Source organism: Equus przewalskii, chromosome 23 (assembly GCF_037783145.1).
Source record: "Equus przewalskii isolate Varuska chromosome 23, EquPr2, whole genome shotgun sequence".
NCBI lineage: Eukaryota > Metazoa > Chordata > Mammalia > Perissodactyla > Equidae > Equus > Equus przewalskii.
The window spans coordinates 5280606-5300732 of record NC_091853.1 but is presented as its reverse complement, the minus strand read 5'-3'; the positions used below and the strand labels follow the sequence as shown (position 1 = coordinate 5300732).

General features: G+C 42.4%; 1 protein-coding gene across 7 annotated transcripts in view; it reads left to right on the top strand.

Moving 5' to 3' along the window:
* Window positions 1-776: 776 nt before the first annotated feature.
* Window positions 777-20127, top strand: part of SCYL3 (SCY1 like pseudokinase 3) — a 40024-nt gene continuing 20673 nt past the window's right edge. The window contains exons 1-5 of one of the 7 annotated variants that reach the window (XM_008525538.2): window positions 777-1000; window positions 5874-6084; window positions 15721-15906; window positions 17961-18074; window positions 19214-19270. In XM_008525538.2, the coding sequence (XP_008523760.2) occupies window positions 5920-6084; window positions 15721-15906; window positions 17961-18074; window positions 19214-19270 (522 nt within the window). In that variant the 5' untranslated portion in view covers window positions 777-1000; window positions 5874-5919. Of the gene's footprint in view, window positions 1001-1067; window positions 1289-5873; window positions 6110-15720; window positions 15907-17960; window positions 18075-19213; window positions 19271-20127 lie in introns of those variants that run through there. The other 6 variants (XM_070591284.1, XM_070591283.1, XM_070591285.1 and 3 more) reach the window with 6 other exon arrangements.

Here is a 20127-nt window from a genome sequence, read left to right as displayed (position 1 = left end):
AAAATGTGGTCTTACACTGCTTTCATTTAACCTGCTGAAGAAATTGTGGGGTCCTTATCCATCCTAAAACCTTTCAGCTACTGTTACCCACAAGAAAGAACCTAAAAGCTTCAGATGATCAAAGGATTTAGGTTAGCTGTCAACTGCGAGGTTGTAAAAGCACTGAGTAGTAGTGATGATGACAGGAAAAATACATTCCGTTTCCTTGGAATCATGTAGTTTTAAAACTACTACGTATATTCACTTTCTTCTCACAACACCCTATCAAATAGAAACCATTAATATTAATAATAGGTACTCTTAACCTTAATAGTCCCAAATTTGACTCTTTCCTGAATTAAGCGTAACCTGCGACTTTCCGCTCCAAAAGCTTGAAGCGGAAGCACCACGACCTCGGCCAGCTTCCGCCGCCCTTCCGCAAGACTTCGGCCCACGCGGCGCAGCCAATCGGGGCCGCGGGCGAGCGCCGTCCCTCCTAGGAACCCTCGCCGACCGCCCCCGCCCCGCCCTCCTTTGCTCCGCCCTCCCTGTACTGTTCGTTAGAGGCGACCGGCGGCCATTTTAGATTCGGGCGGAAATCAAATCAAAACTGCGCAAGAAAAGCCTAAACATTAAAATCAAGACAAACTTGCGCCTTCAAGTCGAAGGGCAAGGGAGGGGACATCTTCGCAGACCAACTGGGCCGCTGGGAGCAGCGAGTGAAACGCGAGGTCAGCCGCGGCGCCCACACTCAAGATGGCACCGTCCTGAGGAGCGCTGTGTGGCCGCTCTAGCTCGGTTCCGGGTTCGTTCCTCTCAGTGGTGGCGTCGGAGGGCTGGAGGCTGCCGTTCTGTCCGGTTTCCGCGCCTGTCTCTATGGTGTCAGAGGGACCAGACCTCGGAAGGCTGTGGGTGTAGTGGCCAGAGCCTCACGGGGGAGGCGAGGGTGGCTGGTGTCAACAGGGGGCGAAGAGGGGACCGGAGCCAAGACCCCCGGCTGCCACCCGCCGCCCTCCCGCAGGTAACAGCGAGCCCCGCGCCGCGTCTTCCGTGGGCGCGGGACTGGGCCGCGGGCAGGGTCCGGCCGCGAGCGCAGGCGGGGGCGCGCGTCCGGCCGCGGGGCCGCGCTTGGGACCCGCGCGGGGCGAGCTCGCCGCGGCCGGTTGAGCTGCTCTCCGCCTCCGCGCAGCCTCCCCTGCTGATTTCGGGCGCCTTTCTAATCTGGGCTTGGCGGGTGACCGCTGCCCGGTGCCAGCGGCCGGAGCTGCCGAGGAAGCCGCGGAGCCGGGCCTCGGGGCAGGCGTGGAAGGTGAGGGCCAGCGCGGTGGGAGCGCCGCCGCCCCTCTGCGCCCCGGGGGCCGCGCCCGCCCTGCTGGACCCCAGCACCCCGCTCCCGGGCGGGCGGGTGTGCGCGGCGGCGCCGGGCGGCGTTGCCCGAGCCTGGGAGCCTGGGGTCGCGCCCACCCTGGGAAGGCGCCTTCGTTCTGGACCCAAGACCAGTGCCAGGGCCCCAGAGGCCCTGTTGGCTCCTGTCTTTGCGAAGTGCTCTTTATTTAGAATAAAAATGAAACATTTCTCAGCAGATCATATTTAGGAAACCATGTGAATACTCACAGTCCGGCCCTGAATTTTGGAATCACTGTTACTGCTGTTTTTAAGGACCCGTGTGCATATCTACATAACCTCTCCTAGCTGAAATCATACTGAGTTCTTTTGGTCCACAAAGGCCTCGTTGTGTGTTGCTGGTTAGCTAGCAGTGCTGGACTGAGTTCAGTCCAGGGGATATATACCTGAAACAGATCAAAGCAGAGGGCCCGGAGTAATGTTATCGCCAGGTAACAAAGTATCAGTGAGTACAGTGTGTTCTTGGAAGTCACGGTGCAAGCCATTAGCTTTGGAACTTCCAAGCTAGGGAGCTAGGACCAAGATCATCTCCATTAATTGCCGCGAAAGAAACAGAGGGAGAGAGAGTTCCCCAGGCGACACAAATTTCTCAGTAGAGTCTGTGAGTTGCTCAGTGACCCGGAAAAGGGCTTTCATAATCTACAGGTGGCCCAGAATCTTCATGTGCTGTCCAAGAAGCAAAGGGATAGAGGAAGATAGGTGAACAAATTTTTAAGACCATGATGCTGTTCAAGTCAGAAACCGCCTCCTCAGCGTTATATTACAGAGAGTGGAGATGGTAAATTCTGCAAAATACCCATGCTAATATCTCTGTTAGAATATCCTTTTCTACCTTCTTGTGACTATTTCAAAGCTAAAAGATTTTGTGTTTTCCCCTTCACTCCTCAAAACAAGGAGGAGAGCGTTTTGGAAGTCCGAGTGTATTGTTTATCAGTCTTAACATTTCAGTAAATCCATTTTAGCTGAATTATCATTTTTAAAGCACTTTATATCAACAGTTTTTGTGCCTCTTAGGGTACCATTGTGTGAAGTAAAGAATTAAGAATTAACTGCTTTTGAGACGTTCTCAGATTGCAGTCAACAGCACATCTTTTCATTTCTCTCTAATGAAGTTTGTGCTGGACAGAGAATATAACCCTGCTGGTCTGTGAGCAGCGCACTGATGGTATCAGTAGACTTCTGTCAACATTAATCATGCTTTCCAAACGCTAAAATGGCTTCCTTTCGCCCGAGTTCTCTCATCAAAGGAAGTCATTCCTTTTTAATTTTTAAGTGGTATTTCTTAAGGTCTTAGACCCAAAACGTACACTGCTAAGAAAAATTACCAATTTTAACCTCTTCCTAAAGCTTTCATAACCCTGAACTGTTAATTATCTTGTAGTGGAATTTATCATATTAACTGGAGGGCTAATAGATGTTGTGAGGCCCAGTATTCCCACAGGGAGTGTTTTGCTATTTAGAAATGACTGAGTAAATGAAATGTCCATTGCTGTCCCTCTGCGGACTGCCACTCCTTCAGCCAGAGCACTGCCCCTGAGTCCTGTGAGCATCTTAGCTCCTCTGGGGACTGGTGTTAAAACTAAAAACTCAGCATGATTTTCTGCCAAGAGGATTTTCATTTTCTTGCAGTTCCTTCTGGGTTGATTTTGGAAAGCTATATTTTGTGGCTCAGAGAGAGAAGGAGGTTAGACTAGTTTCAGATATACACTTTCGAAGTGATGCTTCTCTGACTCATTCCTCTAGTCTGACTGGTTTTTCAGACTGGAGGAGTTAAAGAGAAGTAGAGTTTTCTGCTTGTGAAATGGCAACTGGTTTGAAAGAATGTAGATGCATTCAGGCTACCTCGGGTGTACTCAGGCTGCTCCTGGTTGTAAGTGTGTCAGTGAGGCAGTGAGGATGTGGGTTTGAAGCTGGGCTCCCTGTGGCCTTGAGATGGAGGGTGGTGATGTGCCCCCGAGTCTCTGACTAGGCTGCTCTCTCACTGTTCGCTTCCCGTTCTCCTGCTGCCGGCTGGCTTCCTCGGTGCCTGCCGGGCTTCTGCTTCTGCGTGGCTTTGGCTTACCGTAGCCCTGGCTCTACCTCATGTCATCTTTTACTCTCAGCCGTGCTGCTAATAGACAAAAATCTCTCTCGTTCATTCAGATTCCTGGGGCAATGATCTGGCCGGTCCGGCTCTTTGTCCAGGCCGTGGGTCCGAGAGATGGCTAACGTGTGAACTGACTGCCCTTTGGCCCGGGGTAGCACCTGACCCATTAACTATGCCAGGGAAGAGAGGAGCAAGATGCAAGTGCTGAACCTGACCCTGACCCTCTCTCCTCAGGGGGAAGGGGTGGGAGTGGGCGTCCCAGGCTAGGCAGGCAGCGCGCCATCCTCAGAACAGGGGAATGAACAATAGTTGCTCTTCTCCATGATTCCACATAAACACTCCTTTTATTTGTAGTCCCAATAGAAAGGTGGATGTTACATATAGTTGAGATTTGGCATTTTTAGTACCTTTATTATTTTTTTTTTTTACTTTTCTGTCATTCTTAAGGAAGATAAATTGCCAGGTTGGTAGCCCTCTGTGGATTTGTTACAAAACCAACTTAGTTCTTACCCTCAGAAACATTCTTGGATTTTGAAAACCTTCAGTTTTAGTTGGCATTAGCCCTTGTACCTGTTGTGTTCCTTGTACAATGACGTATGTGGGTCTGTAGGCTCTTGAAATTCTCTATTCTAGGTGTGTGTCTGGAGCAGCATCACATACTCTGATAACATGGGAAGTGTTGTACAGAACTTCACCAAAGCGGAAAAAAATCCACATAGAGGGTCTGTGTATAATGACTGTTGGGTTTGTATTTATCTAAATACAGTTTAGATGTATTTAAACTGAAATTATTATATTATTATATGTAGATTTTAAGCTGACATTGTTAAGGGTCGACGCAGAACTTCTGGCCGTGTTATTTAGCACTCGTAACTTCTTGCCACATTACCAGAGTTAGCATGAACTCTTTTTATTTCTTATTTTAAAAATTATAGTAAAGCCAGAGCTGAAAGCTGACTGCCACAGAGTTTCCAGGCATATCTTATGTGGCCTATACAGATTTAAAGAAATTTAAGCCAACATTGGAGAAAATGGACATTTCCACATAAGTATTCAGGCTCTTGGCTCCTTGTGATAACTCTCATAATCTGGCTGCTCTGGAACTGCAGGCCTGGTTGGAACTTTGTGATGGCCGCTCCCTTCAGAGTGCAAGCCCTCCCACAGTAGGTGCCTGTGCACACACAGTAGGCCCTTTGCTGCTCTACCAATACTGCTGGACGGCTCTGCATTGCCTGTTGTAACCATGTGAGTTTGTATCCCTGTTGTAAAGAAAGATATGTTCTCATTGTGGAAGATTTGGGAGGCGCAGGCAAATGTCTGTGTCTGTACGTATGTGAATTACCCGTGATCTGGCAGCCCATGGCAAACCTCTGTTAATACTTCAGAATATTTTTCAAGTCTGTGTCTGTGTATGTATGTATGTGTGTGTGTATGTGTGTGTGTGTATACACCTACAGATATAGATATATAATACAGGTTTCTTTTTAAAACAACGTTGTTGAGGTGTAATTGACATACAATAAACTGATCATATTTAAAGTGTATAATTTTGTAAGTTTTGATATTTGTGATCACCCATCACCATAATCATCATAATCGAGATAATGAATATATCCATTCCTGCAAAGTTTCCTTGCTTCTCTTTGTAATCCTTTCCTCTCCCCTGGATCCTCTCACTGGGCCCCCACCCCAGGCAACCACTGATCCACTCTGTCATTATAGAGTAGTTTGCATTTTCTAAAATCTCGTGTATGTATGTATTTGAGATCAAAAAATTTTGTGGTTTTTCTTTTTACTTAGCAGGTCTTTGAAGAGCAGTGAGGGCTCACTTTTTCTTACATTTATTGTCATTTGTATTCAGTGGGTTGTCTGTTTCCTTTCCCTTGTTCTACTGGTGTTTTCATGTTTTACTTGGTTTATATGAGCTCTCCATTTGTTGACATGTTTTTCATTGTTGTTAGAAATATTCTACAATTTGTATTGTCTTGCTTTATAATTTGAGATTATTTAAGATGTACAGAAGTTTAGCATGTTTTGAATAATCAAGTTTTACAGCATTTTCCTCTGTGGGGCAGGATTGTGAGTGGGTTAGAGCATGAATGATCTTATTCTATTTTTGATGGCCTTTCCACTCTGAAAGTTCTGTGTGTGTGGTGGGGGTTGGGAGGGACAGTAACTGGGAGTAACTATGTGGTTAAGAGCATTTTCTCCAGAGCTGTTAGTTGTTAATCGACAAGCATTGGAGTAACTTGTTGAGCGTTTACCATTTTTATGGTCACATGGCCCACCGTACGAGGATTGTAGAAACGAGTAGGTTTTAGTGGTGTGTCTGGATGTGGGGCTCTCTCTGGCTCATGCTGCAGATAGAAACTTAGTGTGTGGAAACATTTCTGTTTTCTTGCAGGTCTGCTTGGCTTTGCGGAGGGGCTGCAGCACTGCCTCTGTAAGGGATGGGGTCAGAGAACAGCGCTCTGAAGAGCTGTGCGCTGAAGGAACCGCCGTTCACCTTACCCTCCGGACTTGCTGTTTACCCCACGGTGCTGCAGGATGGCAAATGTGCTTCAGTTTTCGTGTATAAGAGAGAAAACGAAGACAAGGTTAATAAAGCTGCTAAGGTACCTAATAGGCGACTACTTAATAGTTAGTACTTTTTACTATCTTGTTTGCTATTAAAAAATGTGAAATTAATAGAGCTCAAAGGAGGTAGGTCATAAGGACTAGTATTTTTATTCTAGTTTAATAACATAGTTGTCCTTACTTCATGGGGATGTCTTCACCTTGCATGACGTGATCAGGTACCATAGGTTTAGCCAGAAAGCTTCATCCAAGTGAGCATGATAACTTTTATCATCATATTTGATTTTTTAATGAGAAAGTTTGGGAGGTGATTTTACATGGCTAATATAAGATAAAGGGAGTTAATCTAGCTTAGCAAAAATGCTGTAAATATTGATAGCATATTAATTAGTGTATTGATGATGGACCTGGAAATAAAATACTTTAAGAACTGTAACAAGTACTTTTTCTTTCCCCGAGGCATTGGGTGCCCCCAGAAAGAGTGTTAACTGGGAGATGGGCCCGATGTCCTGGGAGGAATGCTGGCCCTGGGCTCTAGTTCTTGCTGAGGGGCCTTAGACAGATGATGGACTTCTGGAGGCTTCAGTTTCCTCCTTAGGGCAAAGGTCCTCCTCACCTGCACCCACCAAGTGCCGCTCCTGGCAGAGGCTCCCCGGGGTAGCACAGTCTGATGCGCTGTCAGGGGACGCTGGCCTCGTACTAGGAAAACGATTCTACTGCGTAACATAATTCAATAAAACTACCCTGAGTGTCTTTTCAAATTAGAGAAAAAAAGGCACTACTTGATATTTCCTTGGATAGCTAGCCATTTCCTTGGATATTCATCTGTTTAGATTATTTTGGGAAGGTCCTAAAAGGTGAGTATAGTTGTATTAGCTAATTCACTCATCATGTTTACTCTGGCAGGCACGCTGCTTTCAGATCGACTTGATATCTTTATTTTGTTAAAGTTACCACCTGTATTACCTTGAGTCACTTCGTACTATCAACAAGTATGAGACATTGATATCTGTTTACATTGATGTCTGTTTCATAGGTCTGTTTAAATGGTTTTTACCTTTTTTAATGACTATAAAGGATTATATTATAATATAATAATATATTAGTAATATAATTTCAGCATTTTATTTGTCACGCTAGTTCATTATTTGATGTTATCTCTTTGGTCAGGCATGAAGTTAACAGTTATGAGATGATTCCTAAGGAAAATGTTCCTCTCAGGATGCGTTTTCCATTAATGTATTGTGGTAAAAAGTATGGCTGGCTGTTTTGTTGCTAGGTAATTTTGCTTTTTGGTAAGACTATGTGTTATGACCATGAGCTTGTCTCTTTTCCATTCCATCTAGGAATTGAATACTTTTTAATTAAAAATAAAAATTAATAATTTTTATTGTGATTTTGCAAAATATGAAATGCCTTGCCTCATTGTCTTACTCTTATGTACAGTTAATATCTGACATGCTTTGTATTATTCTCATTTAATAAGCTTGCATGTTTTAAAAATAATTATTTAGAATGACTATTACTAGTGAAGTACTGGAGATTTATAATCTTTCTTAGTTTTGTTTATGAAACATAAGATTGTTTAAAATTATGTTGCTCTTTATGGTGTATGTCCCAAGAAAGTTGAATGCCCAGATCATACAATTTTTAAAGGAAAAAACAAAGATCTACTCTCCATGTTTGAAGACTTCCATGCTGTGGGAAGCTTGAGAGGGAAGATGTTTTCTCCCTTAGTGTATGCACATACCCTTCTAAGCCGGGCCTAAGCATTTTCAAGTGGTTCATAGGCTTGTCTGTTGTGTTCTTCAGGCCATCTTGTGCCTTTGAATTCCTGAGACGTGAACCTGAGAAATTTGAAATGGCAGCAACATGATAAGGAGTTTAGATTTGGGCCACAGTACTTAAGAAATGTGTGACGTTGCATCAAGTTTTAGGAATTTGATTTCCTAGATACCTGAAACATTAGAACAATGTAGTTAGCTCGCCTCACTGTTCTAGAGTTCAGGTTCCTAATCCTACCTTTGGCAATTTTAATGACCATTTCAAGCAAATATACAGGGTTTTCCTTGCCAAATACTGTCAGGTAGTAATTATACTCTTCCTCTACTGCTATAAATAAAGAATAACAATCACAGTACACTGTTAGACCTCTGAAGCAAGAGGGATTGCAAGGCTAACCTTTGGTCACAAGACAATATCAGAAATACTTCAAGTCCATGAGACCTTCTTACTTTATCTTGAATTCATTAGCTGTCAAGTATAATTGTCTCACTGGTGATTATGATTCATTTCTATCCAGTAGCCTGTGAGGAATGGTAAATCCTGAGTCAGAATTGGGTTACTGTGTTTACTTTAATCTACGTGCTTAGTTAGGGCTCCCTGGTAAGTGCAGGCTTGTGGTGACTCCTGAGTGCCCTGACACCAGGCAGCCAGCCATGCTGGGCTCTAGGAATAGGCAGACAGATGCTCTACAAGTGCTCTGCTGAGTGTCTGGGGGGACCTCGTGCTCTTCTCTGTGATGGATTCAGGCTGGTTTGTGGGAGGGCCATTCAGCATATTTGAGAGCCCACGAGGTGTGGGATGAGAAAGAAATGGAAGAGATGATTGCTGTGCTCAGAGGAGCTCGCATTCTATTTGGGGAATGCTTTACAGTTCTTCCTTAGATTGACATCTTCTTTTTGTTCCTCTCCCTCTTAGCCCTTTTCTATGCTGTTTACAACCATTGTTCCAGTAAATCAACTTGCCTACATTGTTAGTTTTTTTTCTTTTTGCTGGAAGAAGACTAGCCCTAAGCTAACATCTGTGCCAGTCTTCCTCTATTTTGTATGTGGGACGCTGCCACAGCATGGCTGATGAGTGGTATAGGTCTGCGCCTGGGATCCAAACCCATGAACCTGTGACACTGAAGCAGCGCATGCCAAGCTTAACCACTACGCCACAGGACCACGCCCATTGTTAACTTTTGAAAAAATTATTTCCTTCCTCTCATGATCAAAATCAGGTTCTCTTCCAAGGCTCCTGAGCGTTGTCTACTCAGAAGAACTTCACAGGCATTCCCCCATCCCTCAGGTGTGGGAGGGCCACCAGGTGAACTGGCCCTTTCCCAGCTCCCACCACAGTGTTCACACTACACCTGCTCCTCCTTTTCCCTCTAATGCTTATGGCCATCCAGCCTTCCACCCCAACTCATTATCTGCAGGAACCTCTTATGGGAGCCCCAGGTCTGTATTTCCACCCGCCTACAGAATATCTCCACCTGGATGTTCCACCAGTACCTCAGGTGCAGGGTTTCCAAAATAGAGTCCTTTATCTCTTTCCCTTTCTGCTTTTTCTTCCTAGTTCAGGATCTAACCTCCAGGCAGTGGGCATGTATTTTATTTATTTTTCTTTTGAGGAAGATTAGCCCTGAGCTGACATCTGCTGCCAATCCTCCTCTGTTTGCTGAGGAAGACTGGCCCTGAGCTACCATCCATGCCCATCTTCCTCTACTTTATATGTGGGATGCCTGCCACAGCATGGCTTGCCAAGCTGTGCCATGTCCACACCCGGGATCTGAAACGGCAAACCCCGGGCCACTGAAGCAGAATGTGCGGACTTAACCGCTGCGCCACTGGGCCGGCCCTGGCAGTGGGCATTTAAAGCCAGAATGTACTTCCATCTTTGTCTCAGATTTGCATCTTAGGGGAAGAAGGAAGAATATTTTTCCCTGAAAATTCTTGCTCTCTAGTTTAGGCTTCTTGGTTATTTTGTTATATTTCTTTAACAGAGTGAAATTATGACTTTCTCCCTGTCTAAAAACTTCCAAGTGAATTTGAGCTATAGTTAAGAACTACTACTTTGTGTAGTTTTCAAAGTGAACTAGCAAATCAGAGGTAGAACAGTAATGAAAAGTCAAGTCCCTAAGGCTTGAGTTAATTCTCTGGATAGCTGAGTCATAACCGATTCCTGCAAAGTAGGAATAGTTTATATTCAAGACTAGAATCTCACATTTAACATCTCCATATGGGCATAGATAAGTGTGAATATTGGCGAGTTATCTAGTAATACTCATATTTAACAAAAAAAGTATAGTTTATGCTTAACATTGTGTGTGCCAGAGGGGAGCGACAAGCACAGGTCCTGCTAAGTGTCTTGCTCAGAATCATGCAGCAAGTTATTCCTTCCTTTCTTCCTTCATTAAACAAACAAGTCACTTTGGACCAAGAATTTTGCTGGGCATGTAGGGTTAAAAAATAAGCAGGAGTGAAAATGGAACTTCTTATTGCATTTCTTCATCAGGTTAACATTTATTGAGTCTGTGTTTCCATGCCAGCACTGAACCAGGTAGCATTCCTTCTAACTTAATAGTCTGCCCTGAGTACTAGAAGGACAATAAAAGAAGGTACATAAACCAAGGGAAAAAATTAGAGCTCCAAGACATAAAAGCTGAACGAAGACTTTCCCCTAAACAGGGGAAAGTGAAGTATTTCATGTTTGTTTTGCAGATAATTTGAAATGATTTTTAAAATGAAAATATGAAAGAGGTTGTGTAATTTTACTCAGAAACCATAGCTCAAAAGACACTTGAAAGAAATTCTCTCCAATTAACCACACTCATTCAGCCAACCTGCCAGCACACTTCTTGGCTCATTGTGTCATTGCTGTGTACATATGTGTATGTATGGATTGTTTTAAAGGCAAATACACAAATTAATAGTTCATAATTGCTAGTTAAAGAAATTTTCTTAACCCTTTCTTTTTGTTTATTAGAGTAACCCAGGGGAGGGTAACATATTCCTTCTTAAGAATAAACAAAACACTCTATTGGAGCTATTCCCAGAGTTGGCAAAATTAGATTATTAAAAGAAAAGACGTTGGACAAATTGCTACACTCAGAAGATTCTTCTGTGATCTTACCTGAGACATTTAATAGACAAGTTTGAGGTGACTGATAGAAAGTGTGTGCCAGTGCTGGGTTATGGGCTCTTACACTGTGCCATATTCTTCCAGGAAGGTGTTTTGGAGCATTCCATACTAAGTGCTTATTTGTGAAAATGAAACCTGATGTTCTCTTGAGGGTTATTCTCCAGGTGAAGTCTTCCGTCATCTCCTGCTGGTTTGTGATTGGTTCACAAGGCTGCCCCAAGGCCCAATGATGGTACGGGGTAGACCCCGGAGTTTAGGGCCATGTAAATTCTTTCAGAAAAACTGAGTGATTTGTTAGGAAAGCAACCTTCCAGCATTTTAAGTTTTGCTGTGAGTAAATGATAGGATTGTTTAGCTGGGTTGGGAATTTTGGCCCGTGGATCTCCGAAGTTACTCAGGTCGAATTTTTTGGGACATGCAGCATGGGTGGAGATTGGAAAGTCTGGATCTGATAGGGCAGTTAGAGAACCAACCGGGGAAGGGAAGAAACTGCACAGATTTCACCTCTGATGTTCAGAAGTGTCTTGTATTTGTCGTCCATCTGGGTATCCTCCCTGTCTGCTGAGAAAACAGGGCAAAGAAGAAAGGTGTGTGTGTGGGAGAACACTCCATACAAGGGATTTCTACAGTGGGATATCCGTACCCTAGGGACTGTGCGACATGAGTCATTACAGTTTGGGGGAAAAAATATCGAGAATGTCTATTTAAATTTACTTTTAATCTTTTTTTTGGTACCTTCTATTTTGTGGATGTTATATAGTATACATATTTTATTTATATATATATATACACACACACAACATATATATATTATATATACATCTAATATAAGCTACTTATGTAATGTTTTTACTGGTGTGAAGTGTGTGAACAAAAACATTTGACAATCACTTTTCTAGATAGTAAAAAGATAAACATTTTAAAGACGGTTAAATATTTTTAAGGGGATTAAATGCTTGACAAGCAAAAGGTAAAATGTAAGAAAACAGGATCAACAAAATCAGAAATGTTTACCCTCTATTCGGGCAAATCCAAGGTTGGAATCCATTCCAAGTTGTTTTAGGGCCCGGCGTGGTCTGTTCTCGTGACCGTTTCACCTGCACTTGTGAAGAAGGTGTGTCCTGCAGTGGTGGCAGGGCGTTTTGTAAATGTCAGTTTGGTCCAGGTCGTTGATATTATTCAGGTTTTCTGTTTTTACTTTTTTTTTTGCTAGTTCTGTTGATTGTTGAAAGAAGAGTTTTAAAACCTCCAACTGTGATTGTGGAATTGTCTGTTTCTCCCTTTCATTTTGCCAATTTTTACTTCATGTGTATTTTGAGGCTCTGCCATTAGGCACACACATTTATAATTGTGCCTTTTTTGGGGTATTTTTAAAAATTTAGTTAAACTAAAATAAAATAACAAAAACAGTTCACCCATTTCTCCCACCCTTTGTCCCCTGCCTCTGGCAACCACCAGTCTGTTCTCTGTATCTATGAGCTTGATTTTTTATTTCATTTTTTTAAGATTCCATGAGAGATCATATGGTATTTGTCTCTCTCTGTCTGACTTATTTCACTTAGCATAATGTCCTCCAGTTTCATCCATGTTGTTGCAAACGGCAGGATTTCATTCTTTTTTATGGCTGTGTATATATATATATATATATATACACCATAATTTCTTTATCCATAACTGGTGTATCTTTTTAATGAATTGTCCCTTTTATTCTTTAAGAAATATCCCTTTTTATTTCTGCCAGTACTCTTTGTTCTGAAGAGTATTTTGTTTGATGATAGAAATGGATCCACTCCAGTCTTCATATGTGTACTGTTTTCATGGGATATCCTTTTCTGTCCATTTACCTAGCTCTGTATTTATTTATTTATTTATTTCTCCCCAAAGTATGGTTGTATATTCTAGTTGTAAGTACATAGTTGTGTATTCTAGTTGTAAGTACATAGTTGTGTATTCTAGTTGTAAGTCCTTCTAGTTCTTCTATTTGAGCCACTGCCACAGCGTGGCTACTGACAGATGAGTGGTGTGGTTCCACGCGCAGGAACCGGGCCTAGGCTGCCCAAGCGGAGGAAGCTTTAACCGCTACGCCATCAGGGCTGGCTCTCTGTCTGTTTTTAAAGTCTGTGTTTTATAGGCAGCATATTGTTGGGTCTTCATTTTTTATCCACTCTTGATTGAGGCATTTAGATCATTAAAATTTAATGTAATTATTACTGTGGTTCAATTATATTATTTGTTTTCATTGTCCCCTTCTGGTTTTTGTTCTTCTGTTCTCCCTTTTCCTCTTTTGGATTATTTTAATATTTTTTAGTATTCCATTTCAATGTATCTTGATTTTTTGGCTTTATTTCTTTATATATTTTAAGCGGTTGCTCTAAGGAATTCAGTATATGTAACTAGCTATTTTAATAGTCTACTTGTGGTTAATATTGTACCACGTCACAGGAAATGTAGAAGCCGTGGAATCGTATGGGTGTCTCCAGCCTCCATCCCTCCTGTCCTGACATGTGTGTCAACTGTTTTATATATATAAATATATATCTCACACACACGTACATATACATCACACACACTCAGAGCTTCATCAGGCAATGTTAGAATATTTGCTTTAAATAGTCATATATATTTAAATAACTTAAGACGTAAAAATGTAGCCCTCACATTTATCCTGGTATTCACCATTTCTGATGATCTTCCTCCCTTCCTGAGGACCCCTGTTTCCCTTTGGTATCATTTCCTCTTCAGCTTAAAGAGCTTCCTTTAGCATTTTTTGTAGAGCAGGGCTTCTGTCAATAACTTTTCTGTTTTCCTTCATCAACAATGCCTTTATTTTGCCTTCTTGCCTGAAGGATATTTTTGTTAGATAGAGAGTTCAGAGTTGGTAATTTTTTTCTTTCAGCACTGCAAAGATGTTGTCCCCTTTGTTTTTGGCCTCTGTTTTCTGATGAGAATCTGCATCATTCAAACTGTCATTCCTCTCCACGTAAAGAGTGATTTTTCTCACGCTGCTTCCAAGATTTTTAACTTATTTTTGATTTTCAGCAGTTTGATGATAATGTGTTTCAGTGTGGTTTTCTTTGATTTATCCTATTTGGTGTTCACTTCTTAAATCTGTAAACTTAAGTATTTGGTCAAATTTGGGAAGTTTTCAGCCATCACATTTTTTATGCTCCAATTCTTTTCAGCTCTCTTTTGAGACTCCAATTATATGCATTAGACCTTATGTTATTGTCACACAGGTTCCTGGGTCTGATCATTTTTTTAAGAAAATACTTTTTCTCTTTGTTCTTCAGATTGGTTAACATCTTCATGTTCACTGACTCTTCCCTGTGTCATCTTCGTTCTGTTAGAGTCCATTCATTGAATTTCTTATTTCTAATATTTTTTTTTATTCCTGAAATTTTCATTTAGTTCTTTTATATAACATTATTTCTCTGCTGAGAACTTCTATCTTTCGACTTATTTCATGACTGTTTTCCTTTACCTCTAGGAGAATGGTTATAATAACTGATGTAAATTCTTCCTGATAGTTCTAGTATCTGAGCCATCTTGGGATTGGTGTTTGTTGGCTTTTTCATTAAGAATTGATCACATTTTCATGGGTGGTTGTTGGCTTATTTTGGATTGCGTCCTGGACATTTTGAAATGTCATGTTGCATAGACTCTTGATTCTGTTATAATCCTCCAGAGAATGTGGATGTTTTTGATTTAGCAGGAAATCAATCCCCTTAGGTTCAGGACTCAAGTTTTTATTTTATTTGATTTGATTTATTTATTTTCTTTTGAGGAAGATTAGCCCTGAGCTAACTACTGCCAGTCCTCCTCTTTTTGCTGAGGAAGCCTGGCCCTGAGATAACATCCATGCCCATCTTCCTCTACTTTATATGTGGGACGCCTACCACAGTATGGCGTGCCAAGCGGTGCCATGTCCACACCCGGGATCCGAACCGGCGAACCCTGGGCTGCTGAGAAGCGGAATGTGGTTAACTTAACCGCTGTGCCCCCGGGCTGACCCCCAGGACTCAAGTTTTTGAACTACTCTCCCCACACCCTTCCTGCAAGTGGTAGTTCAAACATCAGTTCATTTTTCAAAATTTTGCTCTGCTGGTTTGGGTCTGTCCTGTGCATGCTTGCTTCAGGGGTTAGTCTGAGAGCTGTGTGGGTGTGCAGATAACTAGGGCATCTCCTTCTCCAGCTCTCTGCCCTCCTGGATATCCTTCTCATACTCAGGCCTGCCTTGGTTCCTTTCTGTGATTCTTCTGGCCAAAATGATGGCAAAGTTTCTATCAGAGTTATAGCCACTTTTGCTACCCTGCTCTGTGACTGGGGCCTGCCATCAGTGCACAGTTGTGAGAAGGGACATCCCCTAAACCAGGAAACTCACCCCCATGGGTGTCTGTTCTCCAAATCTTGATTCCCCTCCACAATCTGGTGCTTCTTTTTACTTTTCAGAGTTCTCAGGGAGTTGTTTTTGGCACTTGCTCAGAGTTTATAGTAGGAATCATTGGGAAGTCTGGGCTCTTGGTGGCTTACGCTGCCATAACAGAACTGGAAGTCTCTGCAGAGTTATTTAAGTGTTGGTAAGTTGAATAAAGTCAGAGCAAGTCACAGATTCTCCACTGCCTTATTTGAAATTTGGGGTAGGGAGCTGGAGAGGACCTTGAATGCAAGTATACATTTTCTGACTTTTATCACCATATATATGGAACTATAATTAATCTGGTTTTGATTCATTAACTTCATCAACTCTTCTGTTTGTATTTTTAAAGCACTTGAAGACGCTTCGTCACCCTTCCTTGCTAAGATTTTTATCTTGCACTGTGGAAGCAGATGGCATTCATCTTGTCACTGAGCGTGTTCAGCCTCTGGAAGTGGCTTTGGAGGCGTTGTCTTCTGCGGAGGTCTGTGCTGGGATCTATGACATCTTGCTGGCTCTTATCTTCCTTCATGACAGAGTAAGTAAGCTGGACAGTCTGCCTCATGGGCTTTGATGTGGACTGGGGGCTTGATGTGTGGGGTAATGCTTGTAAATCATGGTATGTATAGAAATCATAAGGCACGGACTTCATTGGAAAGCTTCCTGAGGGAAAATAGGACTCCGGAAGGCACAAGGAGTGCTACAGACAGACGGTTTGTGGAATGAGCAACAGGTTCTCCATTCCTGGCAGTTATTTATAGAACTTTATTTCAGTATGCTATAGTTTCCCTCTAGTTTTGAATAAGTCTTTATCTAGAAGTAGCTCAGCTGTTATTTGTTATTAAGACAAAAATAAAGGTTTAATATCAGTGCTGCTGTGGAGCAAAGTTCCTTTTTGTTTTCAGGAGTTTGGTTCCATTTTAGGTTTTGAAGAAAGAAGTGACCATTTCTTAGTGGCAGAGTTTTACACATCCTTTCCCATTCAAGTATGTGGTACCAACAAGAGACAGCCCCTGAACACTGGCAATGTTTGCTATTAAGGGGATAAAATGGTAGTTTTTATGTTTATATCTGGTCTATTTCTTGACAGTATTATTGAGCTATTATTTTTAAAGAAATTTACATTCTGAAGTATTAAGGCCTTTGGCAGCCCCCTAAGACTAAAAAATACCAGTCACAGGGGCCAGCCTGGTGGCGTAGTGGTTAAGTTTACATGCTCCGCTTTGGTGGCCCGGGGTTCACTGCTTCAGATCCTGGGTGCAGACCTACACACCACTGGTCAAGCCATGCTGTGGCAGGTGTCCCACATATAAAGTGGAGGAAGATGGGCACAGATGTTAGCTCAGGGCCAATCTTCCTTAGCAAAAAGAGGAGGATTGGCAGTGGATGTTAGCTCAGGGCTGGTCTTCCTCGAAAAAAAGAAAAATACCAGTCACAGGTTAGAAACACTTGCATTTGACTCATCTTAATATATGTTTTTAAAAAAATTTCTATTAATGGGAGACAGACTCTCTAAATATCGCTCAAGATTTATTGTCTCTTAAAAGTATGTCTAAGATTCACGTAAGAAGAACTATTAATGCTTCACTCTGAAGGAATATTTTCTCTGTTGGAGAAAGTGCATGCACATGGTACACATTTTGAATAGTAGGAGAGTGCATATGGGGAAGAGTCAGTCCCTCCCCCATCCTTGAGTCCAGGCCCTGCTTCTCCTCCAGGCAACCATGGTGCTCAGTGGGTGAGTCCAGAGATGTTCTTTGTGCAGAGAAAGTAAAGATCTATATGCTTTTTCTCCTTTATTTTTTCTCAAGGGGAAGCATACCATACATACTATTCTAAACCTCCCTTTAAAAATATATATATCTTAGAGTGTTTTATATAAGAATATGTACATATTTGATCTAGTGGGTAGAATATTTGAAATGTACTTGTCTACTGGAATGCTCTCTGGTTTGGAAAAAATACATATACCTCAACTATGTTCTCATTTTCTTCTTCCCTCTTGACCTTTCTGTTTTCTGTAGTTTTAAATTTGGCTCTTTTTTGCTCTTTAGGATATTTCTGGTGGTCTTTATCATTCTATTTTCCTCTTCTTCAGGCAGAATTTTTTTAATGCCTACTGACAAGATTTCAGGTGAAGTGGATCTGGGTTTGTGATAGAATGTAGGTGAGAAAGAATTTAGAGGAGAAAATGAAGACAGTAGTAACCTGTGGGAGCAAAACCACACTTTCTCTCTGAAGGCATTGGAAGCAAACTGTAGTTTACGAAGACCTGTACACCTATTTATAAGGACACTTGTGTGCCCTGCCTCCCATGGACATGCGGATGTGCAGTGGCTTTAATGTTGCTATTCCCCTGCCTCGCGCGGCAGCTGGAGAGAGCAAAAGCCCTTCCGTTGTATTGTTCCTTTTTTCTAACCTCGTAATCCTTAAGCAGGCTCCTTTGTTATTCCTTAAAGTCACAATTCCATTTATTATGCCAAAAGTGGGAAGACTTGCCATGATCTTTTTTTTGGTGATTAGTATTTAGTTTTTTAAAACTTCTACTTCAGAAACTGGGTTGGCATTCTTCTTGCTGTTCTTTTTTTCCAGGGCCACCTGACACACAACAATGTCTGCTTGTCGTCTGTGTTTGTGAGCGAAGATGGGCACTGGAAGCTGGGAGGGATGGAGACAGTATGTGCAGTCCCTCAGGCCACGCCAGAGGTACGCCCGGTGTGGGCCCCCTTTGCCTTCTGAATGTGGTAGCGCTCTGTGTGTGGTTCTCACCTAGGGACTGTCCTTCCGTGTTAGGGTGCTCTTAGATTTGGGGACCTGACTTTTTTGTTGATGCTCGCATTCATAGAATTGTAGGATTTTAGTCTTCAGAAGGGCACTAGGGATCATTTATTCTTTCTCCTCATTTTGTAGCCGAGGAGCCTGAGGCTGAGAGAGGTAAAGTGGTTTGGTCAAATTTTTAATTAAATGCCCCTCCTCTCTACCCCTGTAGTGCCCTGTACTTAATTATACCACTTAACATTTAACGTTGAGTTGTCTTTATGTGTCTATCTTCTTTACCCATGCTTGAGCTTCTTGAGGGTGTGCTAGCCTCTTACGTTTATCTTTATATCTAATGGCAGATGAAGCGGAAGTCTAAGGTCTAGCTAAGTCTCCCCTTTGCGAAGCCCTCCCCCAGGCTTTCTCTGCTTCTGTGGCACTCAGTCTGTGTTACTGAAATCCGTAGTTTGCATGTTAGGTTTTGAGTACCTGGCTGGGGGCAGGGGATTCATTGCATTCGTTTTGTATTCCTAGTGCCCTAAATGGTGTTTGGGACATGTAAGCTCTTGAAAAATAACCTTTGAATAAGTGGATGAATGTACTTGTCCTGTGGATGTTGGTTTTGTCTCTGTGGCTTGTAAGATCCTCAACCTTTATATCTCACGTGGCAGCAAGCCGTAAGATTGACTTGATTCAGTGAGAAGATTAATGATAGATGTGTTCTGCGGTAGAAGAGCCTTTTGTTTGTTAATGTCTATGCAGGATGAGGAAGAAGTATTGCTGATTTCCATATAAGGGCATCAGATGCAGAGATGCCTCTAAACAGCAGGGAGTATCTCTTAAACCAGCTAAAGTGGAGAGGAAAGGGAACTAAAATTTATTTTCTGCTAGGTCTTGTGCCATGTCAGGTACTGTATTTACATTTTTTAATTAGGAAGGTTTTAAATTTACGTATTTAATGTGTAGCATCGGTTTGAAGGTTTCATTGCTGCTGTTTCCATTGCTCGTTGCTTCTGTAACTTGGTTTAAGAGTTCGGTTCACCAAGCGTATGTATGAATTATTTCCCTTAATTTCTTTCCCTGTCTAGTTTCTGAGGAGTATTCAGTCAGTGAGAGACCCAGCGTGCATCCCTCCTGAAGAGATGGTAAGACGATATACTTCAGATGTAACGAAGGCTTCTTTGTGGAGCTGACTGTGAAACTTAAACAACTCTCCTCCGCCCCCCTTTTCTTTCCTAAGTTACAGACGCCTCATAATTCCTCTGAGCTCAAAGGCTTCTGAGATTAATCCTCTCACCACGGCAGGGAGCCTTTCTCTTGACACTCAGCTTACATTTTTGGTGGTATAGACACCTGATGTTGTTTAAAGATAGAGGTACCGCAGTGTGAACAGGGTTGCGGCTTCATACCCATTTCACGGCAAGTCTTTGTACTTTGCTGGAAGCCGTAAGGCTTGGAGAAGCAGCACTCCTAACCTTGTCCGTGCTTCACCCAAGCCATTCATCTGCCTGTCTGCCATCAGTTAGGATTCCAAGATGTGTAGAAGAGCGATGATTAATATTATCGTGCTGGTAAAGAAAGATTATATTTACCAAAAAATTTGAAAGTAGTTGCTCCCTCTAAACTTGTTCTTATAATCACTGTAAGCATCGATCCCCAAAGACATACGTAATGTGCTTTACGGGAAATACAACCCCAACTGTAAACTTAAGACCTAAGACTTGAAGTAAATCAGGTTTATCCAAATCAGTACTATGTGTATATACTAGGGTTTTTGAAACTGATGATTTGTGGGTTTTAAATCAATGCGGGTCCTGACCAGCATTTTGAGAAAAAAAAAAATAAAATAGAAAATATCATTGAGGGGCCGGTCCCATGGCCGAGTGGTTAAGTTTGCGCGCTCCGCTTCGGCAGCTCAGGGTTTTGCTGGTTTGGATCCTGGGCGCGGACATGGCACTGCTCATCAAGCCATGCTGAGGTGGCATCCCACGTGCCACAACTA